The sequence below is a fragment of the Melitaea cinxia genome, chromosome 12 (genome assembly GCF_905220565.1).
Source record: "Melitaea cinxia chromosome 12, ilMelCinx1.1, whole genome shotgun sequence".
Taxonomy (NCBI): Eukaryota; Metazoa; Arthropoda; class Insecta; order Lepidoptera; family Nymphalidae; genus Melitaea; species Melitaea cinxia.
This window is the reverse complement of record NC_059405.1, coordinates 5274119-5298404: the sequence shown is the minus strand read 5'-3', so window position 1 is coordinate 5298404 and position 24286 is coordinate 5274119. Positions and strand designations below refer to the sequence as shown.

The 24286-nt window shown below is 33.9% G+C and overlaps 1 protein-coding gene across 1 annotated transcript; it reads right to left on the bottom strand.

Moving 5' to 3' along the window:
• Window positions 1–5634: 5634 nt before the first annotated feature.
• On the bottom strand, window positions 5635–14396 carry LOC123658684. The gene is made up of 5 exons (XM_045594038.1): window positions 14243–14396; window positions 10575–10794; window positions 7498–7628; window positions 6567–6719; window positions 5635–5835 (listed from the first exon to the last, which is right to left on the bottom strand). Exons 1-5 carry the CDS (start codon window positions 14394–14396, stop codon window positions 5684–5686), a joined length of 810 nt encoding a protein of 269 aa, XP_045449994.1. The 3' UTR covers window positions 5635–5683.
• Window positions 14397–24286: the final 9890 nt, after the last annotated feature.

Here is a 24286-nt window from a genome sequence, read left to right as displayed (position 1 = left end):
TGGTGGGTTAAGTTCCTATCCTTCACCTAATTGGAGGAAGAAGCATATGCCTACCAGTGGGATGATACAGGCTGAATGCATGCATGCAAGTATGAATGCATAAGACTTTGGTACCTATAATTTATATATACGAAGAACCCAGTAAATTAAAATTACATTGGGTATTCTTGCGTTATATATTGTTTTATTTTTATTATTTTATACCCCAATTCTTATTTGAGTGTAGAATTTTAATATAAAAGAAATTTTTATGTAATATTTATGCCAAGACTTTATTTTTTGGTCAGTATCCATTCCATGTTATTCCACGTGAGAGACGAGACATAACTGAAGACGTAATAATAAATAATAACAATCTCCGTGCACAAACTGTCCGGTTAAGATACTGCCTCATCAATTTTTGTTCTAAAATTAGTCTGTTAATTAGTTCAGCAACGGAGGTCTTCCACTTGCTGTTTTAAATTTGGTTATATGTACACTTTTGATAACTTTTTATGTATTAAAGTTATATCTATATAGGTATTTTTTTATGTCACTAGGTCGGCAAACAAGCGTACGGCTCACCTGATGGTAAGCGATTACCGTAGCTTATAGACACCTGCAACACCAGAAGCATCGCAAGCGCGTTGCCGACCCAATCCCCAATCCTCCCAGGAGCTCTGGTCACCTTACTCACCAACAGGAACATAATACTGATTGAAAACAGTATTAATTTATTATAATTAAATTAGGTATATATAATTTACAATAATGCATGCTTTATATTTAAAACATTAATAGGGGACTACTACATCCTATTATATTTCAGGTTTACAAAATGTGAATATGATTTTGTTACTCAAAACAGAACAACACACTTTCTCCTCGTTAGGCGATATTAATTTCGATTTATGTTATGACAATGAAATAAATTGCTGTAAAATTCGTCTAAAGCAGTTTTAATAAGCTGCGTCTGGCGCACGTTCCGTTCTCTCGTTTTAAATTTAATAACGTACGTGAATAGGATGAAATTATTTAATGATCTGTATGGTAAGCAACACAGCTTTACGACGTTTTAGTATGTCAGATTTATTATCTAGATTTGCTGAGTAGTAAAATTGCGAAACTTTATGCGATGCAGTTATCTAGTGTTCTTTATAAATTAGTGTTATGATTTAACTTTTGAAATTTGATGTACCGCTTTTACTTTACACTACATTTGATCTTTAAATAGTTTATTAAAAATAATTTTAAAAAATTGTATATAAATTTGATATTAATAAAAAAATTGTAACGTAAATATCATTATTTAATCGTTAGGTAATGTAATTCATTAATCGATTGCAATAAAATGAAGATTTACGATATTAAATAAACTAGGTAGACATAAACATTATGTAGTTTCATAAATTATATAAATACTAGCAGTTGCACGCGTTTTCGATCGCGTAAAAATTGACGATCGTTACTAACAGGGGCTAAAGTACTGTTTAATCACTATATTACGAAAGTTTAGGATCTTTTTGTATATATATCATATTTACGGTTCACATTTCGTGCGTTAAATTAAATCAATCAAAATTCTAAATGATTTCATGATATTAAACTTTCTATTTCCGATATGATAGGAAAACATTTAAGATATATTGAGGCGTAAAAATCTTAAATTTTAAATTATATCTTAATTTATTTTTAACTAGCTGTGCCTGCGATTTCGTCCGCGTGGAATAGTGACTTAACATGTTCAACGTGATTCTTTAAATTGGCATAGTTTTTTTATTTATTAACCGACTGACATAAAACAAACATTAAATTTTAAGCTAAACTTGCCACAATATATTAATAAAAACCACATCTCAATCGTATAAGCCGTTTCTGAGATAGCGTACACAAACGCACAGACAAACAGATAAAAATTTTGACAATCATTTTTTTGGGTGCTATCTGCGTTAATAAAGGTCCCCATAATATTTTTTTCAAATATCTTAAATGTACAGACAGCGATCCATTACATTTTACTATATGTATTGATTAATACCTTGCCGGTCTAAAAATAAAGGTTAAAATGATATCTATAATTTTAAAAGTAGTTTAGAAACAAAGGTTTAGTTAAAAATAAGATGCTATTTTATACAAAATATCAATGATTATGGTGTAAATTATTTTCCCTCAATTTTAAAGGTGCTTTTTTTTGTTTGACGAAAAATATTCAAGCTCTTAACTTCAGAAATGACAGACTTCCATACATATTTAATCCTCTATTTTACGGATTAGAATTTCGACAATAGTTAAAATATGTGTTTATTCATTTTTATTTTATTAACTATAAACTACCTTATTGTTAAATTTCAAGTTGGTACCACCTATTTAACCTCTTTAGTATGGCTCTAGTTGAGTGATCTGTTTTTAGAAGACGTCTACTAACTAGGTATAATATGTCTGTCAAGTTTCAAGCTTGTAGCAGAAAAAGTGAAGACCTTTTATACAAATTCGTGAGAGCCCTCCATCCTTTCTCTCTATTAACTATAAATTACTTCTCTGCAAAATTTTATCTTTATGCGTTCACCGGTTTTTGAGAATTCGTGATGGATGAATAACTCAACAATTTTATAAGTATAATTTAGTTTTGTAAATCACCGTATCGTAGAATTTATAAATTAATTTCCTCGATATTATTTGACAATTTTAAGTTCGTAATTTTTTCGCCGTGTAGTTAATATCAATAGTCATATGGTTAAAGAAAATTAACTAAATATTCTTTTTAAACTAATTTAATGTTATGCCAGACGACCTCTATGCCTTTATAGTCATATAGATATCGTCTTGTTATCAACAGAATCCCATTTACCTATGTATCGAAAACGTACACCAAGTTTTGTGTTATCTGTAATATTCTAATATTGCCACACATTGGAGGATATAGTGCATGGAAATCATCCTCTTCATTACATCGAACCGTCACTTGTCGTCGACATCAGCGCGTCACGTTTATTGGCACTTTCATACTAATTACAGCAGCTCTAACATCGGATATTGACGGCTTAGACATGAGATTAGAGTTTTGGAAGTAGTCCACTCAGAAATAAACAAACCGTTTTCGTATTTAATGGTATTAGATGCTATGCAAATTTGACACTAATTTGAAGGAAGATAAGTAATTTAAGATGTCGTAAGATCTATTAAAAACAGTCGATTGTTCCATGACCCGATTTTACTATAATACTACTAATATTCTTTCTGGTCTAGCTGTTCATCCTTGTAAGTGTCCACATCGTTGCTCGTGCCTTGATTAAGAGAACACTGCCAAACAGTAGTAAAACAGTGTGGTAAATTAAGTTACAATAATAGTTCAGATTTCGCGTGAAACAAAAAATCCTAGCCCTTGCAAATATATCGCAATATGTGTGACACTGAGTTCACGGGAAGTACCATGTAGGTTTTGATTCCCTTGCAAGTGTCGAAAGTTTGCGGCATAAACGGCTGTAAAAGATTAATTGCGTTGGCTTAGAAGTTTGATTTTTTCACAGCTCCAAGGGACAGTAAACTTGAATATTTGATATGATTTTCAGCTCGATAACTCTACGTGTTCATGAGAGAAAGGGTATTGACAGACAGACGGACAACAAAGTGATCCTATAAATAAATCGAATATATAAAATTCTCGTGTTGCGGTGTTTGTAGTTAAACTCCTCCGAAAGGGCTTGACCGATTCTAATGAAATTTTGTGTGCATATTGGGTAGGTCTGAGAATCGAACAACGTCTATTTTTCATACCTCGAAGCTATAAGGGGGAGGGGGGATTAAGGAGGTTAATAACATATATGGCAAAACAACGTTTGCGGGGTCAGCTAGTAAATAAATAAATATCTTATAACATGCGCACACGGTCGCCTTTTTTTTTTTTTGATATCGCAGTGTAACCCATTTACGGGTGATATCCATGATGCCCGGGTAGGCATTCCTAGACCGTATGTCGGCTTCAGCACTTGGGGGTGCACTACCGACCAAAACCCCTGCGGGAGCCTTCAGCCGCTTTAATTGGAGGGTCTCGGATCTGCAGGCAACAGGATCCCTCCAGCGACAGGCTGGCCTCGGCGAAAAGACCAGACTTCTCCTCCATGAGGACTGTCCGGCTCACCCCTGAACAATCCCGACGACGCCATGTCTAGCAAGACCGGGTTTCCATCCCGGCACACGGTCGTCTGTTCCTATGATAAGCAACTTAATGCTTGTGTTACAAGTAACATCCGACTGTAAGAACTATTTTTTTAATATACATACAAATAAAACATATATAAATATATAAATAAATACAAATTAGACTTAGGCAGGAATCGAACCCGCAACTCGCGGGACAGAAAGCAGGGCCACTACAAACTGCGCCAACGGGCTCTATCCTATAAGGTTCCGTTTTTTCCTTTTGAGCTACAGTACCCTAAAAACCGAAATCAATTACATTGACAAGTAATACAACGTAGATAGACGAAAAAATAGTCAAATAAATACGCGTTATCAGATATTACTCATAAAGTAGTCATCAGATCTCGATCAAATTTTTGTGGAACCACATGACACGTACCTCCACCACCTTTTCAGCTAATCTTTTAGATATATGTGTGTGTGTGTGAAGACAAGGTGACCTAAAGCATTTAAATAAATAAAATTACCATGGAATATATAAACTGAAAAAAAGAAAAAAAATCTCAATTCTATGTGTATATTAAATTAATATGATTTTCTGACTGAAGCGTGTAATTTATGAAGGTATAATAATTTGACTTTCTTTAAAGTTTTTTTTTTGTCATATAACTCAAATTTAGTTGTATGTAAATGTTTTAATGTTTAAATGTTTAATTCAATCTAGGTAACATGTGTTAAACAAGTTGTTGCCCGCGGTATTGCTTGCGTAGAACTTTATTTTATTTACGAAGAGGTACTGAAGTAGTATGTGGTTATTTAGGAAGACTTTGTATACCGCATATTGCATACATTATTGCTCAACTTTCGTGCGCTAGAACTACCAGACTGTTCGCAGAGCAGAAAGATTCGTGATTCTAACTTCTCGAAGTTGTTGCCGACGAAGTCATTGGATAGAAATTAGTACTACAATGAATCTAAAATTATTTTTACTGTGACCTAGGTAATTGTTTCGCCTATAAAGTAATTTATTCATCCATACAAATAAATAAAATTGGAATGTCTGTTTGTAATATTGAAATAACCGCTTTTTACTAAATGCTTATGAATGTATAAACGTTACATATACCACAATAACATTTTTACAATTTTTGTTTGTCTGTCTGTCTGTTTCTTCCGGCTTATCTCTAAAACGGCTGGACCAATTTTGACGGGACTTTCACTGGCAGATAACCGATGTAGTAAGGAGTAACTTAGGCTACATTAATTTTAGAAATTTGTTTATTTTGTTATTCTGCTAACTGAATAATAACTTTTTTGTTAAATTTCACACGACAGCTACTTTTTATCTAAGAAGTGTAACTAACTTTTTTGTTTTTTTAATGTGAGTTTGTTTTAAATTTGTTTCGTAGGTTTTTAATAAAGTTATGTATTTAATTTATAATAATCATTAGTAATATTTATTGAAGAACAAAATATTAAGATGACAGCGTTTTAGTAAACGAAATTAAACTATCATTTCGTTTCAAATGATTTACTGTATGGTCTTCATGTCAATTATGTAGTTTTAATAAACTACTAGCTTATCTGCTGGTATGAACAACATGTATTTCTTAACGATATTGACGTATTCGGTGAGGAGTTGCTTAATGATGGGGCCACCGAGCTCAAAGATGACGTCCTTCCAATTTTCATCAAGCAGTTGCAGAATGGGCTTAGCTGAAAACATTATAAAATAGTTATATTCTTTAAATAAAGAATGTTTTTTTTTGCTACAGGGATTGATGGTTCGATTTTGGCAGTGACTCTGAGTGAATATTAAGTTTTGGTAACGAACAGCCGTATGTTTAAAAAAAAACTTTTACCAATTGTTAAAAGTAAATTATTATTATTAGTAATCTGTGTGTGTGTGTGTGTGTGTAATCTGAAGCGTAACTGAATCATTTATTAATATTAATGTATGATGGTATTTAATTTTCTATATATCCTGCATAATAAGTAAATAATTACAAATATTGCAAGTAAAATAAAAGCATTCAATATCAAGGTGTTTAAGTAATTGCAGTAAACTCTTCAATCGTAATTGACACTACTGTTTCAATAGTTAGGCAACCTGTTTCACTTGATTTTAAATATTATTTTAAGTAATAAATAGTAAAGATGGTATCCATCGCTTATTACCAGAAAGTGTTTATACTTTGACGAAGTTTGTATTTAGAAAACACGATTATTCAAGTTTAAAAAATGCTATTATAAGTACGAACTGGGTTTGTTCAACTTTACAAAAAAAAAAACTACTTTTATTTTAAATAACGCAACACGTAAAGTTGTAATAAATATAGTTAAAAATGAACAAGTATGTTTTAATACGATAACTCATGTAAAGTTGCAATATATATAGTTAAAAAAGAACTAGTATTTATGTTTTAATACGATGTACGATAACTTACCGGCTTCCTCGTTACCTCCAAAGAGATTATCAAGCTTCATATGTACCTTTTTTACTAAATCATACGAGTACTCAAATCCTGTGATCTTCAAGTATTTATGGCCATCTTTCTCGATAACTTTGTATATTAAGTCGACCTTAAACACTATGTTATCTGTAAAATATATATATATTTAATGTTATAAAATAAACAATCTTCATTATATTAAATTCGTTTTTTTTTTTACTGTGGGCTAATGTATGTATAAGTAGTAAGTAATATGTATGTAAGGTACGGTGGTGTATACGAGTATTATTTACTACCAGGATTTTTAAATCGTTTAGTTACTATGGACAACACCTGGGTTCATCAATATATGCCAGAGTCTAAACAATAACACAACAATAACAATAAAGACAATAGTCCAGAAAGTAAAGGAAATTTTATCAGCTGAAAAGGTGACGGCATTAGTTTTTGGGATGCTCGTGGAGTCATAATGGTAGACTATCTTTCAAAAGGCAATTTAAGAAAATTGTCCAGAATTACTAAGGAAGAAAGTGTTATTTCACCAGGATAATGGACGCGTTCACACGTCTGTCGAAAGTACAGCTCAAATTCATGATTGAGGTTTTGAACTGCTGCTCCTTGACTTTCATTTGTTTCCTAACTTAAGACACGGCGGCTAGAAATTTTTGTCAAATGAAGAGGGAAAACCCGCAGTGAGCCAGTATTTTGCAGACCTTAAAGAACTATTTTTAAGCCGTGAAAGGAAAAAAAATTGAAAAACAGATGGAAAAAATGCATCGAGTTAGGTGGAGATTATGTTGAGAAATAAAAATATTATTTCATGTAATTTTTTTCTTATTGAATCCACAAACTTTCCGACCCACCCTCGTATTGTATACATTAAAAATATAGGTTTCATGTTAATTTGGCCATTAGTAAAACATACCAGTTTTTAGTGTGTAGGTTCCATTTCCAACTGCATTGAAAAAAAGTAACTGCCCTTGAAGATCGTAGTGACCAGTTATAAAGATAGGGGTTTCAATAACTACTTTAATTGTTTGCTTGCTTGTATCGTGCCTGAAAGATTTATTTTATAAACATACATGTCTAATAAGAATAAAACATTTTAAAGACAGTTTGAATATTCTATTTTAAAAATTTTGACAAATTTTGGAAAAAATATTTCACATATTTATTAATAAACTAAATTAGTTTCAACAAAGTCAATTTTGTATTAGAATTTAAAAATTTTGTGCTTAACTTCTGATGAAAAAAAAAATGTGACTATTTAAAAATATATGAAGTATGATTGTTAAATTACTATGGTCATATTAGTAACTTATAAATATATTCTTGCCTTAAAGAGAGCTTTCGACAGTAAACAGATACGCTAACAAATAAACGGAGAATTGTTCAAGGTTTACGATAATTTATAAACAAATCGTGTATAAATAATGAAAACGTATACTAATTTTATAAATAAAAATCGTTAGATTTCATACTATGGTTGCACAACAGGTTAAATATGTCGTTAATACAAAGAATCCAATCAAAATATATTTACACTATTTTCATATTCATATTATAATTTTTCCTTGACATGTTTTTAGTATACAAAAACATTTTCCTGTTTATAATAAACATCACTTACAAAATAAATTAGGCAAATCGGTTTATGTGTGAAATGAACTTAGGGAAATAGCAATAAATAATTTACAATTCTTAATTTTTTGTTAAACATTTTTCTTTGTAATTATTCATTTTTTAATTTATAATATATATATAATAAGATAGAAATATATATATGAATATATCATCATCACCATCATCACTTCAGCCTAAAGCAGTCCACTGCTGGACACAGGCCTCCACTAACTCGCGCCAAAAATGGCTCATGTGTTTTGCCCATAGTAACCGCTGGGCAGGCGGGATGGTGACCGCAGGGCTAGCTTTGTCGCACAGTAGACGCTGCTGTCCGTCTTCAGCCTGTGTATTTAAAAACCAGCAGTTGGATGGCTATCCCGCCATCGGTCGGCTTTTTAAGTTCCAAGGTGATAGTGGAACTGTGTTATTCCTTAGTCGTTTCTTACGACATCCACGGGAAGAGAGGCTGTATTCTTATTGCTGTAACCACACAGCAATATGAATATATATAGAATATATATATAATATAGACAAAAGTTTTTTACTGCTTTCACAATTCAGTCTGTAACATCGCACTGCTGGACCTGTTGGAATTTATTGATATTATATTCAAAAAATTAGTTGATTTATGCTAGATTTTTAAACCAAATATGTCACACATTTAAAACGTGCACTTACATATGTACTAGCTGTGCTCGCAACTTCGCCCGCGTGGAATAGTGACTATATATATTATATGTTTAACGTCATTCTTTAAATTTGCATAACTTTTTTATTTATAAAACAAACACTTAATGTTAAGCTAACCTTGCGACACTATATTAGTAAAAAATCACATCTAAATCGTATAAGCCGTTTAAGCGTGTTTTATTTATATGTATGATATATTCGCACATCGTCTCAATTCGTATCAACGGAAAAAGAACAAACATTATGATTCTGCCTGTAACATCCTACTGCTGGATATAGGCCTTTTTCTCATTGTTGGAGAAGGAATGGAGCCATATCCACCACGCTGCTCTACTGCGTGTTGGCGCATATGTTTCCTACTATGAGCAATAATCGCTATCAGGTATTTATGATAACAGCCGGAATCGATAGCTTAACTTGCTCTCTGAGGCACGGTGGTAAAATTTACAAGGACAGACAACCAAACCGAAAAGAAATATTCTTACAATTACAAATACGTGTTCCTCTACCGGAGACGTCGACAGCTATCGGAGGTACTTCCATCGCCGCCGAGTTGACGATGAAGTACATGGCAATCGTTCTCAACGGTTGACGGTCGGTGGAAGTTCGATGAACACTTTCGGCAGCTAGCCGCTAAACTTCTGGCCAAGGTTGGGGCACTCGGGGGACTGCTACCCAATCTTGGGATCCCAGAGATAAGTACCTCTTTAAACCACCTTTTTACTGGCGTTGTGTGCGCATTGGCGCTCTAAGGCACACCGATTTGGGCGGGCGCAGGGTGTGCTAGGAACGCGCCACTCGCAACAGCTCGCTGAGGCCGGCGCAAGCCGGCTTCAGCGAGCTGTTGTTCTGCGAGCCGCATGATACCGGTGATACCGCACGATACACAGTATCCTACACTGCATCATGCTTCGCCGACAACCCGCCGTGTGAATTCGAGGTCGAAATCCTCCCTTCGGTTTTCTGGCGCATGATGAAGGCGCGTCTAAGGAAGGAACCGCCTCTTCCGCAAGAGGTCGTGCAATGGAGCAGAGCGATTCACGACGACCTCTGTCGGAAGTGGTTGGCAAGTTTGGAGGATCTAGAGGCAAGCCGAGATGGTGGTAGCAATTAGGCCATGCCTACGTAGCTGGGTCGAAAGAAGAAACGTTTAGGTGTCGTTACACTTGGCACAGATATTGGTCGGGCATGGCTGCTTCGGTCGTTATCTGTTAGTGTTGGAGTGGGAACCGACGTCGGTGTGTCATCACTGCGACGTCGTCGCTGAGGACACGGCAGAGCACACATGCGTGGTCTGTCTAGCGTAGAGCGAGCAACGCGTTGAACTCTCGGAAATAGTAGGAATGGACCTCTCACTGTCTGTTTGGATTAGGGCCATGGTCTACAGTGAGAAAAAATGGAACGCAGTTTGCTCCTTCTGTAGTTCCTTAATGCTGCGGAAGAAAGTGGCAGAACGGAAGCGAGAACAAGATAAAAACTAGCTCTCGATTCGTCGCGGAAGACGCAGTCGGCGACGCCGAGACTACCTGGCAAATCTGCCTCTGTAACGTGAACGTAACGGGAGCAGCGAACGGTGGATAATATTAATATCAGGCATATCCACAACTTCACAAACGTAAAGTTAAATGCCTCATAAATATTTGGTACATTTAATACATTAAACGAAAATCTTAAATTGCGATAACTTACGTGACTTTCAAGATTTTCGCTTTTCCGGGACCGGCTATGTTATTATCTGTGAAATGTAGCTTAAGATTGTTGACTTCAGAACGTATATCTTTGATGACGAACGGGTCAGCTTGTGGCATACCCCATTCTGGTATTCCAGCAACGATATGCGGTAAAACCGCTTGCGCGCTCGATGTCATGCACGCTTCATCCTCCGCCCTGCACGGTGTGATGTACGATGCTGGAAACAGATTAACGTAATTATTTGCTGACTAAACTTTTTAACTACTTAAGTGTTTACCACAGATTACCACAGTTTAAGACAGTAAGTCAAGGTCCATAATTAAGGGTTCTACGTATTAACCTTAGAATTTAATGTTTTCAATAAAATATCGAATGACCTAAATACCAAGTTTTGTTTATAAAGAGTTCCTTAGTCTAATGTGTGACTATATACGAGTACATTCATTCATCCATCCATACTCAAACACATACATGGCCACAATATTTGTATAGATATGATCAGGTTTAAATATTTTTAATTAAACATTAAATTAAATAGTACCAATTATAACTAATTAAATATATCATATTGTAACCCCAAGTTTCGGACTGCGCAAAGTAAACGTCTTTTTTCTGGTTTATGGTATTCGCATGTAGGTATAAGTAAATCCCATAAACAAGTATTGTTGGTGCAGTATTACATAGTTGATAAAGATGTGTGGACTTTATAACGCTGTATTTCATGCATGATATTACTATACATTTACCTATATATATTTATTTTCAAAAGAGTAACTGCGGAGTGGCCGTCTGTTCCTATGGTAAGCAACTTAATGCTCATGGTAAGTAAAAAATGTAACACAAGTTACAAGTAACAGCCAACTGTAATAACTATTTTTTAAATATATATACATAGAAATAATACGTATATATTTATATAACTACAAATATTACACACAGACTCAGGCGGGAATCGAACCCGCAACCCGCGGAACAGAAAGCAGGGCCACTAAAAACTGCCCCAATGGGCTATTCACCTAGTTCTTTTGTTCAGAATCTACATTCCGAAGGGATGGTAGCTTTATTTTTAAAAACTAATAATGACTTTCAAATTTAATTTTGTAAAATGTGGATTCGAAAGTGCTTTTGAAACATATATAAAGTTGTTGTCGATTTTCATTTTTGATAAAAACTATTCTAAGTAGAAGTTTAAGAACGTTAATATTGAAATACGATTAACAAATCGTATTTTTTCATTCTTTACAAATAGAATATTCAGTTTGTTTGACAAGAAGTTAAAACCAGTAAAGTGAAATATATTTTAGCGTTATGATTCAGCCTCTAACATCCCACTAGGCATAGGCCTCTTTCTCTCTATGTAGGAGAAAGATTGCAGCTTAATAAACCACGCTGCTCATTACTCAAGTTAGCGGATACATTTCCTAATATGAGTATCGATTGCTATCAGATATTTATGATAATTACTGGGACCGACGGCTTAACGGACTCTCCGAGGCACGGTGAGGAGACCCACAAAGACAGACAATCAAATTGGAAAGCAATATTTGCACAAATACAAATATCCATCCCGAGCGGGCTCGGGATGGATATTTGTAACCCACAAACCGTCGGTGTTTTAGGTGTGAGGTACAAGAAACGAATTCAGTACTTACCGTCGTACCCGTTCGATTCTAAAATAAAATAACTTAAGAAGCAGACCAACAAACATTTTATTTGAATCATTATAATAAATTCAACTTATATAAACTCACTTTGAAGTTTATCTATTAAAAGATATTAAAATACTGGTATCGATTCTTCGAATCAGTTTTATATATGTGGTTTTTTGTTGCTGCCGCCAATTTGTATACTATACTTACCAATAATCGTATCTATATTTTACTTAAGGCAAAAAAACTTGCTTTCGGGGTTCCATTATTAAGTTCTACCGACGAACTGACCGCTACAACATCTTTTTTATTTCGTTTAAAAATGTCATTAAAATCGGTCCAGCCTGGTTCTGGTAACATATATATAAAAAAATATAATCGAATTGAGAACCTCCTCCTTTTTGGAAGTCGGTTAAAAATATTTTACGTCAGAGTTTGTTTGTTTTTTTCTGAATTTGCCAGATTATAGTTGAATATTTCACTAGGTTAGGTAGTTAGTATGGTATGTAGGTAGTATAGTATAGTAGGTAGGTCACTAGGTTTTTGTCGACCTACGTTGTATTAAACAGCATAACTTTTCACTGGGTTTATCGATTTTTATGATTCTTACTTAAATCGAAAGCTAATGCTTGTCATGTAGTCTTATTTATATTTAATCGAGATGTGATTACTACTTTCTTAATTAATATTTGATAACGCTTATTAACTTGACTGTTTTTTGTAATATACCTCATAACTTTTTACAAGGTGTACCGATTTTAATGATTCATCTAATACTTTTCATGTAGTTCCGTTTAAATATGATCGAGATTTAATGAGCATTTTTTGAGTAATCTTTAATAGCGCATACATACTTCTTGTCGATGTAATTGAAGTCGGTTTATTTTCGTTATCGTTTAATTTACAACAGCAGCAGAAACCTAGAATGTTAGTTATATCTTTTTATACCTTTTAAACATTTAAATAAATAAAATTATAATGAACACAAAAAATGTAATCCGTCAATTAATTTAAAATAAACTGACAAAAAAATTGAAAGAAGATTATTATAAGAATAGTATTATTTTCTTACGTTTGAAAGTTATAATTTACTAGCTGTACCCGCGACTTCATCCGCGTGAAATTTAACAAAAAAGTTATTGTTCAGTTTGCAGTTATAAAACAAATAAATTACAAAAAAAATAGCGTATGTTACTCTTTATTACATCGGCTATCTGCCAGTGAAAGTTCCGTCAAAATCGGTCCAGCCGTTTCAGAGATTAGCTGGAACAATCTTCCAAACGGTTAAATTCCACACGGACAAAGTCGCGGGCACAGCTAGTATATAACACAAATACGCTAAACGATTTAGCCTTTAATATACCACTACTGGTCATAGGTCTTTTTCTCCATGTAGAAGAAGGATTGCAACTTAATCCACCACGTTGCTCCACTCCGTAAAAAATTACCGTACTAAGAAAACATTTCAATTCGGATACCATTACAAGGGGGAGCTGTTTCTAAAATCGGTTTGATTTTTTCTCTATCTACCCTCACTGCCTCGCTACTGACTATGAATCCTAAATATTTTACCTCTTCACATAAAAAATCACAGTTTTGTTTCTTTATTTTTAATCCATTGTCTTTAAGGATTTGCAAGATCCTATTTACCGTATCGATATGGGAGTCCAGATAAGAATTATGTATTAATATATCATCAAGAAAAACTGTTACATTGGGAAAATCCTCCAACAATTTTACCATTATTCAATGAAAAATTCCAGAGCTCGAAGCTAGACTGTATACTAAACGGTTGTATGTACATAAAGAGACACCCCTATGAGTATTAATCACAGTTAAATTTCTAGTTTCATCGAGTAAAATTTGATTATAGGCTTGAGAAAGATCGAGTTTAGTAAAATATTTACTACTTCTGAGCCGTGAAAATAAATTTCGTCGACTTTGGGTACCGGGTACTTGTCGATTTTAGCATTTTATTAAGTGTTCCTTTGTAATCGGCACATATACACAAAGAACCATCAGGATTATGAACAATTACCAACGGCGTAGCCCAGTCGGAGGTGTCGACGGGCTCGATGACGTTGGCGCGCAGCATGCCATCCAGCTCGGCGTCGACTTGCGGCCGCAGCGCGTACGGCAGCGGCCACGCGCGGCAGAACACAGGTTCCATGTCGACTCGTTAGTGTCGCCCGACCGCCCGTGAAGCACCCCAACGTACCATCGAATAAATTCTTATGTCTAGAAACAATATCATTAATATTGCGCTTGGGTACCTTTTTATTTCTAAAGACAAATTATTAATACCTATTTTTAATACAGAAATATGTAACTCGGCGAGCCATTGCCGTCCCAGTAAACTCGTAGCGCAAACCTTGAATATCATTTCAGCCTATCACATTCCACTGCTGGATATAGGCCTGTACAAGTTCGCGCCAAAAATGGCGTGAACTCATGTGTGTTTCCCATAGTCACCACGCTGGGCAGGCGGGTTGGTCACCGCAGGGCTGGCTTTGTCGTGCCGAAGACGCTGCTGCTCGTCTTCGCCTTGTGTATTTCAAAGCCAGCATTTGGATGGTTATCCCGCCATTGCTCGGCTTTTTGAGTTCCAAGGTGGTAGTGGAATTGTGTTATCCTTTAGTCGCCTCTTACGACACCCACGGGAAGAGAGGGGGTGGCTATATTCTACATTGCCGTAGCACCTACACAGCAATAACTTTGAATATGTGCAAATCTAATAGTTTATTTTTCTTTCCATATGTAACATGTACTTTTAATATGCCTAATGCATCTTGACTTAAATTACAATAATTTACAGATTTAATTAGCTTCTAACAATGGTAATATCGACACCTCCGACGCATAAGGTCGTATACAGAATAGGGCAAGTTTACAGTATGGGCATTTAAAGTTAACTTTTCTCACTACTCGAAAACGAGAAGGAAATTTAAATTTTAATCAAGCTTATAATTAATAGTGCCTTAAGTCATCTTTAAACAAACACCATTAATAGAAAATGAAGTCTAATTTAATGAAAAAATGCGGAAATTACATACTTATGACTTTATGCGTAGGGATGCAAGTGTTATATTATTATGTTACGACGAGTTACAGCGATATGCGCGGAGTAAAGTTTCCTTGCCTTCAAGTTACGCCGGGTTACTACTTTATGCGTGGTAAGAAATTTACATACCGTCAAGTTGCAAATTGTTACGACGTAATTCTTGGTAGACAAACAATCAAAACTTTGATCATCATAAACGGCAGATGAAAAAATTAGACATACTTAAAAAAAATAAGATTAGTAGCAATAAAAACATATATTTTTTTCAAATCAACTTTATTATAATTTAGTTTACAATTATCAGTTTTTTTTTCATCCAAGAACTTTTTAAAATTATAAAAATCTGTAATACTCATCTTAATCACATTATATAAGGCGTGTTAGCTTTTGACCATCCTACTAATGCATACCATTGATCTGGCGTATATATGAGTTTATTTTTTGAATTTCGCTCTAGTATGAACAGAATCTGCTTCATTTTGAGTATATCCTCGCTCTAAGAACCTATGAGTTATTTTTACACCATATTTTTTTTTTGCACCATAAGTATAAAATGAAAACACAATACGATTTCGGAGCACAATTATCTGACCAAAAAATGAATTCCGTAGCGCCATCTTTTACTTTAGACACAACTTGCAACTTCACATGCATGGTGCCATGCATGGTGCCATTAATCTTTGGCCACATGTAACAATATGTTTCTTTACTGGCTAGATCGAAAACTGTAAAATTATGGACCGATAGGTTCCATTTATAATAAAATAAACCTACATTTCCATGAGGGCAATTCAGAATTTTTTAAAAATCGAAGCATGCTGTAATTATTTTTCCTTTACTTTCTACTGCTAATTTTTGTCTTTTTCCTTTAAATTTCTTGCTAATTTTTTTGATATTATATGTAGTTTTTGTTTATTTATTTCTTCTTCTGTCATATTATTTTTATTTGTGTCGTAAGCATGAAATTCGTTACAAATATCCTTCTTCGGTTTGTAAAAAGAAAAATTTAAATTGTGATTTATACTATCCCTATATTGCTGAGCTGTTTTAACTTTTCTTTTTATATTTTGATTAGTACACCACAACGCATCAATCACACATCACAAAACATCTTTGTAAAGTGAGTCCGCTATCTAAGTAATGTTTCGTAGACTTTTTGCGCACATAGTGTGATTCATCTAGTAGAAATATTTGTACATGCTTTATTACTCTTTGTTTAATCTTTTCGTCTATGATAACAACTCTCAAACCGCCACGATGGTCTGGGGAAATAGATACATCACCTGAATACCACTTCGACACGGCCGTACTAACTGTTCGCTCTCCTATAGAAAGAGTATTGAGGAACATCGTTTTACACACAAAAACAATATTGTGATTATTTGAATTAGGTTCTGTTAGTGGGAAGGAATATTTCAAAGTTTCCTTACGTCTAGATTCAGCCTTTGTAGTGGTATGAGTATTACAATTCAAACTGCAATATACTTATCTAGTATGGTCACCAAGTTTCCAAAACGCATAAAAAAATATTCTCACGTTGCTGAGAACTGAATTTCTGATGACATTTAAGGCGACATGTTGAAGCACACGGAAGTTTAATCACCTTAACATCTCTACTGACGCCGTCTTTTTTGCTTATGTAGGCTTTACCTAAATTCTTAAGACATTTTCGTTTTACTTCTTTCCAATCATCTCGTCGCTTGAGTCATTTTCGACTAGAAGATGGTGTTCCCTCAACAGACGAACAAGGTGAAGAAATAAAACTAGAGGTGTGTCAGCTTTGCTATTGGTGTTTGATAAACAGATATTCGAATCTGGCACCAGGCTGTGATCAGATGGAGAAGCATGAGTGACCTCTTCGACTCCAAGTGGTTCGCTTAGGGGTGAAGGAATAGATGTTTTATCAATTTGAGATTGACTGCTGTCTACTACATACAGTACGTTGGATTCCAAAGACACATTAATTGTTTCACCATATCCTTCGACAGGCACAAAACTCTTCATGTCTTGATTTGAGCTAGTATTATATAAATTATTTAATGCTAGTCGCACTTCTTGGGAACTTTTTCTAATGTCATCGAACTCAACCATTGACTTGAACACATTCCAGTTATGCTTGGTTTCCAGTTGAACAGGTGATTCTAAAAAACACACACTTACATTTCATTAACCACCACAACATATTAATGGTACAACATATTAATGGTACAAAATTTTAAATTTATTTATGATTTTAGCAAATTAAAAATGGCATAAAGTCTTATTTAATATTGAGTTCGAAGCATAACGTTGTATGATCTACATACGACTATAAAAACACAGATTTTGTTTTTTGGTAACGACGCATATTGTCGTAAGTACTAGTTACGACCGTTAACTTTGAAAAAAAAATAACGCATAACGTCGTAACTATAATATTACGACGTTATGCATAGAACTAGATTAAAATTATGAATTTTGAAAAAAATCAATAAATATAATAATAAATCTAATAAGTTTGTATAGCGATATGATTTCTAACTATTTAATAAAAAACAATCAATCAAAATCCAAAACTTACCAATTTGACTGGATTCATTAGAAGTATTTTTTTCATTTTCATTAAGTGCTAATTTTAAAATTCTTGATGATCGTAAATGGTGGTAATATAATACAATCAACATACCACAACACACTCTTGATAATATCATAACGTAAAACACTTCAAATTTTTTATTACTTGCATATCTTATTATATGCACTGTCAGTGACATACGACGGCGGTAACTGACCTTGATTGGTCTTGCACGAACCAATAGCACAACGCTTATCGTCGTAACGTGAAATGCGACTGTATGCGCGGTAACTGTCAAAATATACGACCATAAGCGTTTCTTAAATTCGTTAATTAAAAGTAATTTTAAGATTCTGGTTTCCGGAATTTATAAAACTCATATACGTTATTACGAAAATGTAAAATATGGATTTTCAATAAAAAGTGCGTTACAACCTTATGAGCCGGAGGTGTCGATATTTTAAAGTATTTTATGTAAGTTTTATAATTAATACAAGATAAGAGGGAACCGGTATCGATTTCCATTGTAAGATCAACTTTTTCTATATTTAATGTAATTCTCACCGGCTTGTATTAGCTTAGAGACATTTGATAAATCGCCTCATCGGCCTCCTGTTCCTCATGCTCCTCCTGGTCCTCCATCCAATGCGTCTGCACGCCTATGCCGATAATCACCGCATACCGAAAAGCCGATCTGCCTCCAATGCAAACCACTATTCAGGCCTACCGTACTACGTCGTGAAGCGCTTGCTTCTGATGCACGTAGCCGCTGCCGACGACAGGACTGCGTTCGCGCCCGCGCCCGCGCCGTTAACCTGACCCGAATAACGTTTATTTTTAAACTGACTTATTGACACATATACCACTTAAGTGTAGACAGGAGATTGTTTCCACAATTTTTGTATGTAATTTTTTTCATGTTGAGGCCACAAACTTTTCGACCTACCCTCGTATTGCATACATTAAAAATACAGGTGTCTGTTATAGTTTGTAAGTTAAGATCGTAGTGACCTATAAAGATAGGAGCTTCAATAACTATTTTAATTGTTTGCTTGCTTGTGTTGTGCCTAAAAGATTTATTTTAAAAACATACATGTCTAATAAGAATAAAACATTTTAAAGACATTTTAGTTTGAATATTCTGTTTTAAAAATTTTGACAAATTTTGGAACAAATATTTCACAAATTTATTAATAAACTAAATTAGTTTCAAAAAAGTCAATTTTGTATTAGAATTTAAAAGTTTTGTGCTTTTAAAATAATGCAACTTTTAATTATTTTAAAAAGAGAAGGACGGCGGAGCATAATCCACCACACTGCTCCACTAAAGGTTGGCGGATATATTCCCAACTATGAGTAACGATCGCTATTGGGTATTTATGATAAAACCGGCACAGATAGCTTAACATGCTCTCTGTGACACAGTGGGCAGATACACAAACAAAGAGATGTAAACTGGAAAGAAATAGTAGTACGAAAACAAATATCTTGATTAATTAAGTCGAATTTGTTAGTTTATAGTCTTGTATAGAACAAAAAATGTATGTCTTATATTCATTTTTAGCTGACTTCAAAAAAGGAGGAGGTTACTAAATTCGGCCGTATGTATTTTTTTAATGTACGTTCGGGGATAACTTCGTCGCTTATGAACCGATTTTGATAAAAAATTTTTCGTGTTGGAAAGGAGATATTCCAATTAATGTGGTACTATGATAAGGAAACCAGGATCTGATGATGGAATCGCAGAGAAATCGAGGGGAACCTTCGAAAATCGTAGTGACAACAACTAGTGCGTTTGTTAATTTTTTTCGTCTACTTACGTTGTATTACTTGTCGATGTAATTGAAGTCGGTTTTTTCATTTGCTAGAAAACACAATTATTTATTATGTTTATAATTTAAATTAAATTCAAATAATTATATTTAGTTTTAAATCTCTTATATTTGCTATAAAGTATTATTCTAATTCTGTGGTGAATGTTGTAGCTAAAGGTCAGGAATTCTCAGTACATATGGCATGTTATTAGTTTTTTAGATTTTAATTAAACGCTTCAAATTGATGCAATTTCATCAGAGGCTAAAGATTAAAAATTTTACTGCACATAGTTTCAGCGTATAAAACTTATCACTACGTCAACGTAAAAGAATAAAGCGCCGCAATTAATGCTTTTTCTTGCAACTTGCTTTAGAAAATATAGCCTAAGATTTTTAAAATAAGTTCAGTAGTTCTCGACTAGCCCTTACACACAAAGAAATAGAATGTATAATCTTTAACATTATAATAATATTCAGGCGATGAACTTTCGTGTATATCTTTGAGGATGTGAGGACCAGGGTGTGAAATCCCTCGCCCACCATAGAAAAGGAAGGATCCTCCGACCGGACGGGTGTTAACTCTGTTGGGCTACTGCCCCGACGGTTGTTGTCAGGTTCTTTTATATGTTGTTCAATCGCTCTGATAACTTTAATATCGCGATGTAGGATACGTCAGTTTTAAGTTCGTAGATAGATGAACAATTTAAATATATATTGACGTCAGTACCCTGTCAGTAAATAAGCATAAATTGCACGGTGGTGAAATGTCACGTTCCGCATACAGCTAGGTACGAGATTTGATTAGTTTGATTTACATGCAGGTACCATACCACACTGATTTGACTGATCTCTGTAATGGATCGCTGAGCGTGGATTTGGTGACGATTGTATATTTTGTAATAAATTAATCCATCTTACCATAAAATCTTTAATATTTCTTTTTTTTATGTGTACAAGAAACAATTATGTTTTATGTTTTTTTGATTTTAATGACCCCCGATTCATTCTCTTCCATATTTCTATGGTAAATGTATTGTTTCTAGTTGTAGAATAAAGTATATTTTTATTTGTCTTAAACAATTATCGCTGGCAGTTTTCTTTTTTAACGACCTTGTAATTTAAGTACTTTGCGTGTTTAAATAATGTTTAATCCGCCGATAAGCTGTCATGCAGTTTGGCGGGCTAAGAAATTGTAAAAAACTATTTGGTCTAAATAAAGAACTTATTATTCATTTATTTTAATTTGGTACATTAAAGACGTTTTTACGCTTCAGCCTGTAATATCCCACTGCTGGGCATAGGCCTCTTTCCCCATGTAGGAGAAGGATCAGAGCTCAATCCACCACACTGCTCCAGTGCGGGATGGCGGGTATAATCCCTACTATGACTAACGATTGCTATCAGGTGTACATGATAACAACTGGGACCGACGGTTAACGCGCTCGACGAGGCATTGTGGGGAAACCCACAAGGACTGCACAAACACCCAGAACATGGCAAACATCTGTAAGGCCAATACAAATGTTTGTCATGTGTGGGGATAGAACCTGCAAACGCAAGCGTAACAGACACAAGCCAGTGCTGTAACCGTTGCGCCAACGCGTCGTCGTAATATGTTTTATGTGATACGAATAACGTATAATATAAGCGAAATAATATCCATCTTCAAGCTCCGACTGCATTTGCTATTTCATACAAAATTCAACGTGTTCCTCTAAGCATCGATTCATAGACAAAGTTTGTTCCGTGTAGACGTTCCATCTTAAAAGTAGATTCCTCTAAGTACGTTACAAGTAAAATTATCTAAGAATTTCCATCCAAAGTTGACAGTAAGTCTAACTATATTAAAACTCTACAGATTAAGTTGACGAAATTTTAGCAACAGTGTGTTAAATCTCGTAATTTTAGTACTTTTTTCAGAAAATGACTAGTCTAAAAACTGCTTTCGATTTATAACTTCTCGTGAACTGTAGATTTTTAAAAATAGGTAATTTTTGTAATCGTATTTTTAAAAATAAAATTGAACTATTTTGTGTAGAGTATTGTCCCAATACCAAATCATCGAGAGTTCGTTGGAGTACATTCAACGCCGTACTTACATAATTTAGTAAAATAATTGTGTTTGCTCGTAAATGAAAAAAACCGACTTCGATTACAAGTAATACAACGTAAGTAGACGAAAAAAATTAACAAACGCACTAGTTGTCACTACGATTTTCGAGGGTTTCCCCCGATTTCTCTGGGATTCCATCTTCGGATCCTGGTTTTCTTATCATGGTACCACACTTAGGGTATCTTCTTTCCAACAAAAAAATAATTATCAAAATCGGTTCATAAACGACGAAGTTATCCCCGAACATATTAGTGCTTAGATTGGAACGATAGCTTCTATACTGTCTGTAGATTTTATTAGTTGTAATTACAAATATGGAATTATTGGTCGATTACTTTCATAAATCCAAGGATATGTATTATATACCTATTTAAAAAAATATTGTTAAAAGCCAATAGAAACTTAATGAAAATATTTGCCAAATGTAGGTACGATATGAGTTATTTCTTTAATTAATTTAAGTGCGTAAACAGGGATTATTTCATATTCTTTGGCTAATATGTCCTTGATTAGATAGATCACGATTCTTTCGCTAACCATAGTTGTAATCGTGATATCTTCGATATTCAATCCTTAGAACTGTCACGTAAGTTATTGTCGGGCTTGTGATGACATTTCGCTATATCCCGACGGTTTTATCAGGATTATTATTATTATTATAGATGTCAGTACAGATAGTGTAGTTTATCAACGTCTTTAGCATAATTGAAAAACAAATCTATACAAATAAATAAAATAGGAATGTCTGCTTGTAATATTAAAATAACCGCTTTTTACTAAATGTATATGGATGTGTACACGATACATATTATATACTTTATTACACTCATAAAATACATGTAGAAACAACATAATAATAAGGTTTATGGCTAAGGTGGACTTATCTCTGAAAGAGATTTCTTCCAGTCAACCCATGGCCATGAGTAAATGCTTTGTATAATAATAGCAAGGCAAACAGTGCAAGAAGTATTTAATTTAGGACATATACCAAAATTACATTTTTTACCATTTTTGTCTGTCTGTTTGTTCCGGCTTATCTCTGAAATGGCTGGACCTATTTTGACAGGACTTTCTTCATTTTATTCATTTTATAGCTCTGCGAACTGAACAATAACTTTTTTGTTAAATTCCACGCGGAAGAGGTCGCGGGTACAGCTAGTCCGAAATAAAATTAAATGGTTATCGAGACGAAAAAAGAACGACTTGTAATCTTAGTAATAAGTAAATAGTGAAAAATATCCAGACCACATTTCAGGCGTTCGTGTGTGTTCAAGATCCGTTATAAACAAGATCGAAGCACGCGCGGCGGTTTTAATACATTTTGTTAGGATTTCTAGGATAAAGTACGTTTTTCATTTTATCGTTTTCAAAAAATAATGCATCTAGTTAAGACTGAGTAATTTTTATAAATCACGTAGCAGTTGATGTTGTGTATGTTTTTATAATGAAGTTGTATGTGCGGTATAATTTTTTGACGAGATCCCGTTTATGTACCTGATGATTAGATATGATATATCAAAAAATAAAATTAGTATACTCAATCGATTAGTCCATTGGTGCAGTTGGAACGGAAAACCGTAGTCCTGATTCCCATTCTAAGGGTTATAGAGTCGATCTTAGTCTTCATTTTAAGTGAATGTTTATTTGTAATGGTAAAGTACATGTATCAATATAATTAGTATACCACCACATAGACATAGGCATAATATTTGCTGGTATATTTATATATGTAGGTATTTTAATTATATTACATAATTATGTATTATGAAGAGTAGAAATCACAACCCCGGAACGGAAAACAGAGCCACTGCCACCTTGACAAAATGGTCAGACTATAGGTAGATCCCTATACAATACCTATACGTACATATTTATTTTATTTATTAGTTAGATTTTAATTTTGTGTTAAGCAAGGACAAAGTGGATTCGAAAACATTGACCGTAACATACGTACACGGTCACGTCATGTGACAGCAGACTGGTTAGGACGACCTTGAAATCCAGTATACATTAGCTCATCGTTATCAAGTCTTCGGGCGTTGTTTTTATATTATGTTTAAATAAAAAATTAAGCTCACTATTAAACAAAATAAAGAAGGTATTACCATATTTTCTATACATACTTGAATATTATAATTGTATCTCATATATTAATATGTGAAGCAAAAACTTTGTACTTCTTTTAAGAAAATTGCGCGGATGAAGGTGTACGAAATTTTGCACACTTATAGTGTATATTAGTTTATTTATTAAAAAAAAGTTAGGTACTACCTACCTATATATCTGTATAGACATGTATATATAATTGTATTTTTGAAAAAATATTTGCCAGTATCTCCCATTTTATATAAACCTGAAGAAAAAACACGCTGAGTCTTGTTCTAACATAAACAATACGAATATATTAGAGATATAGTACAAAATATTCATATTACATAGTATTATAATAAAAGAGACCATGTTAAAAATCTATAATATCGATAAAGCTTTTTTTTTTTTTTTTATTTATTTATTTACA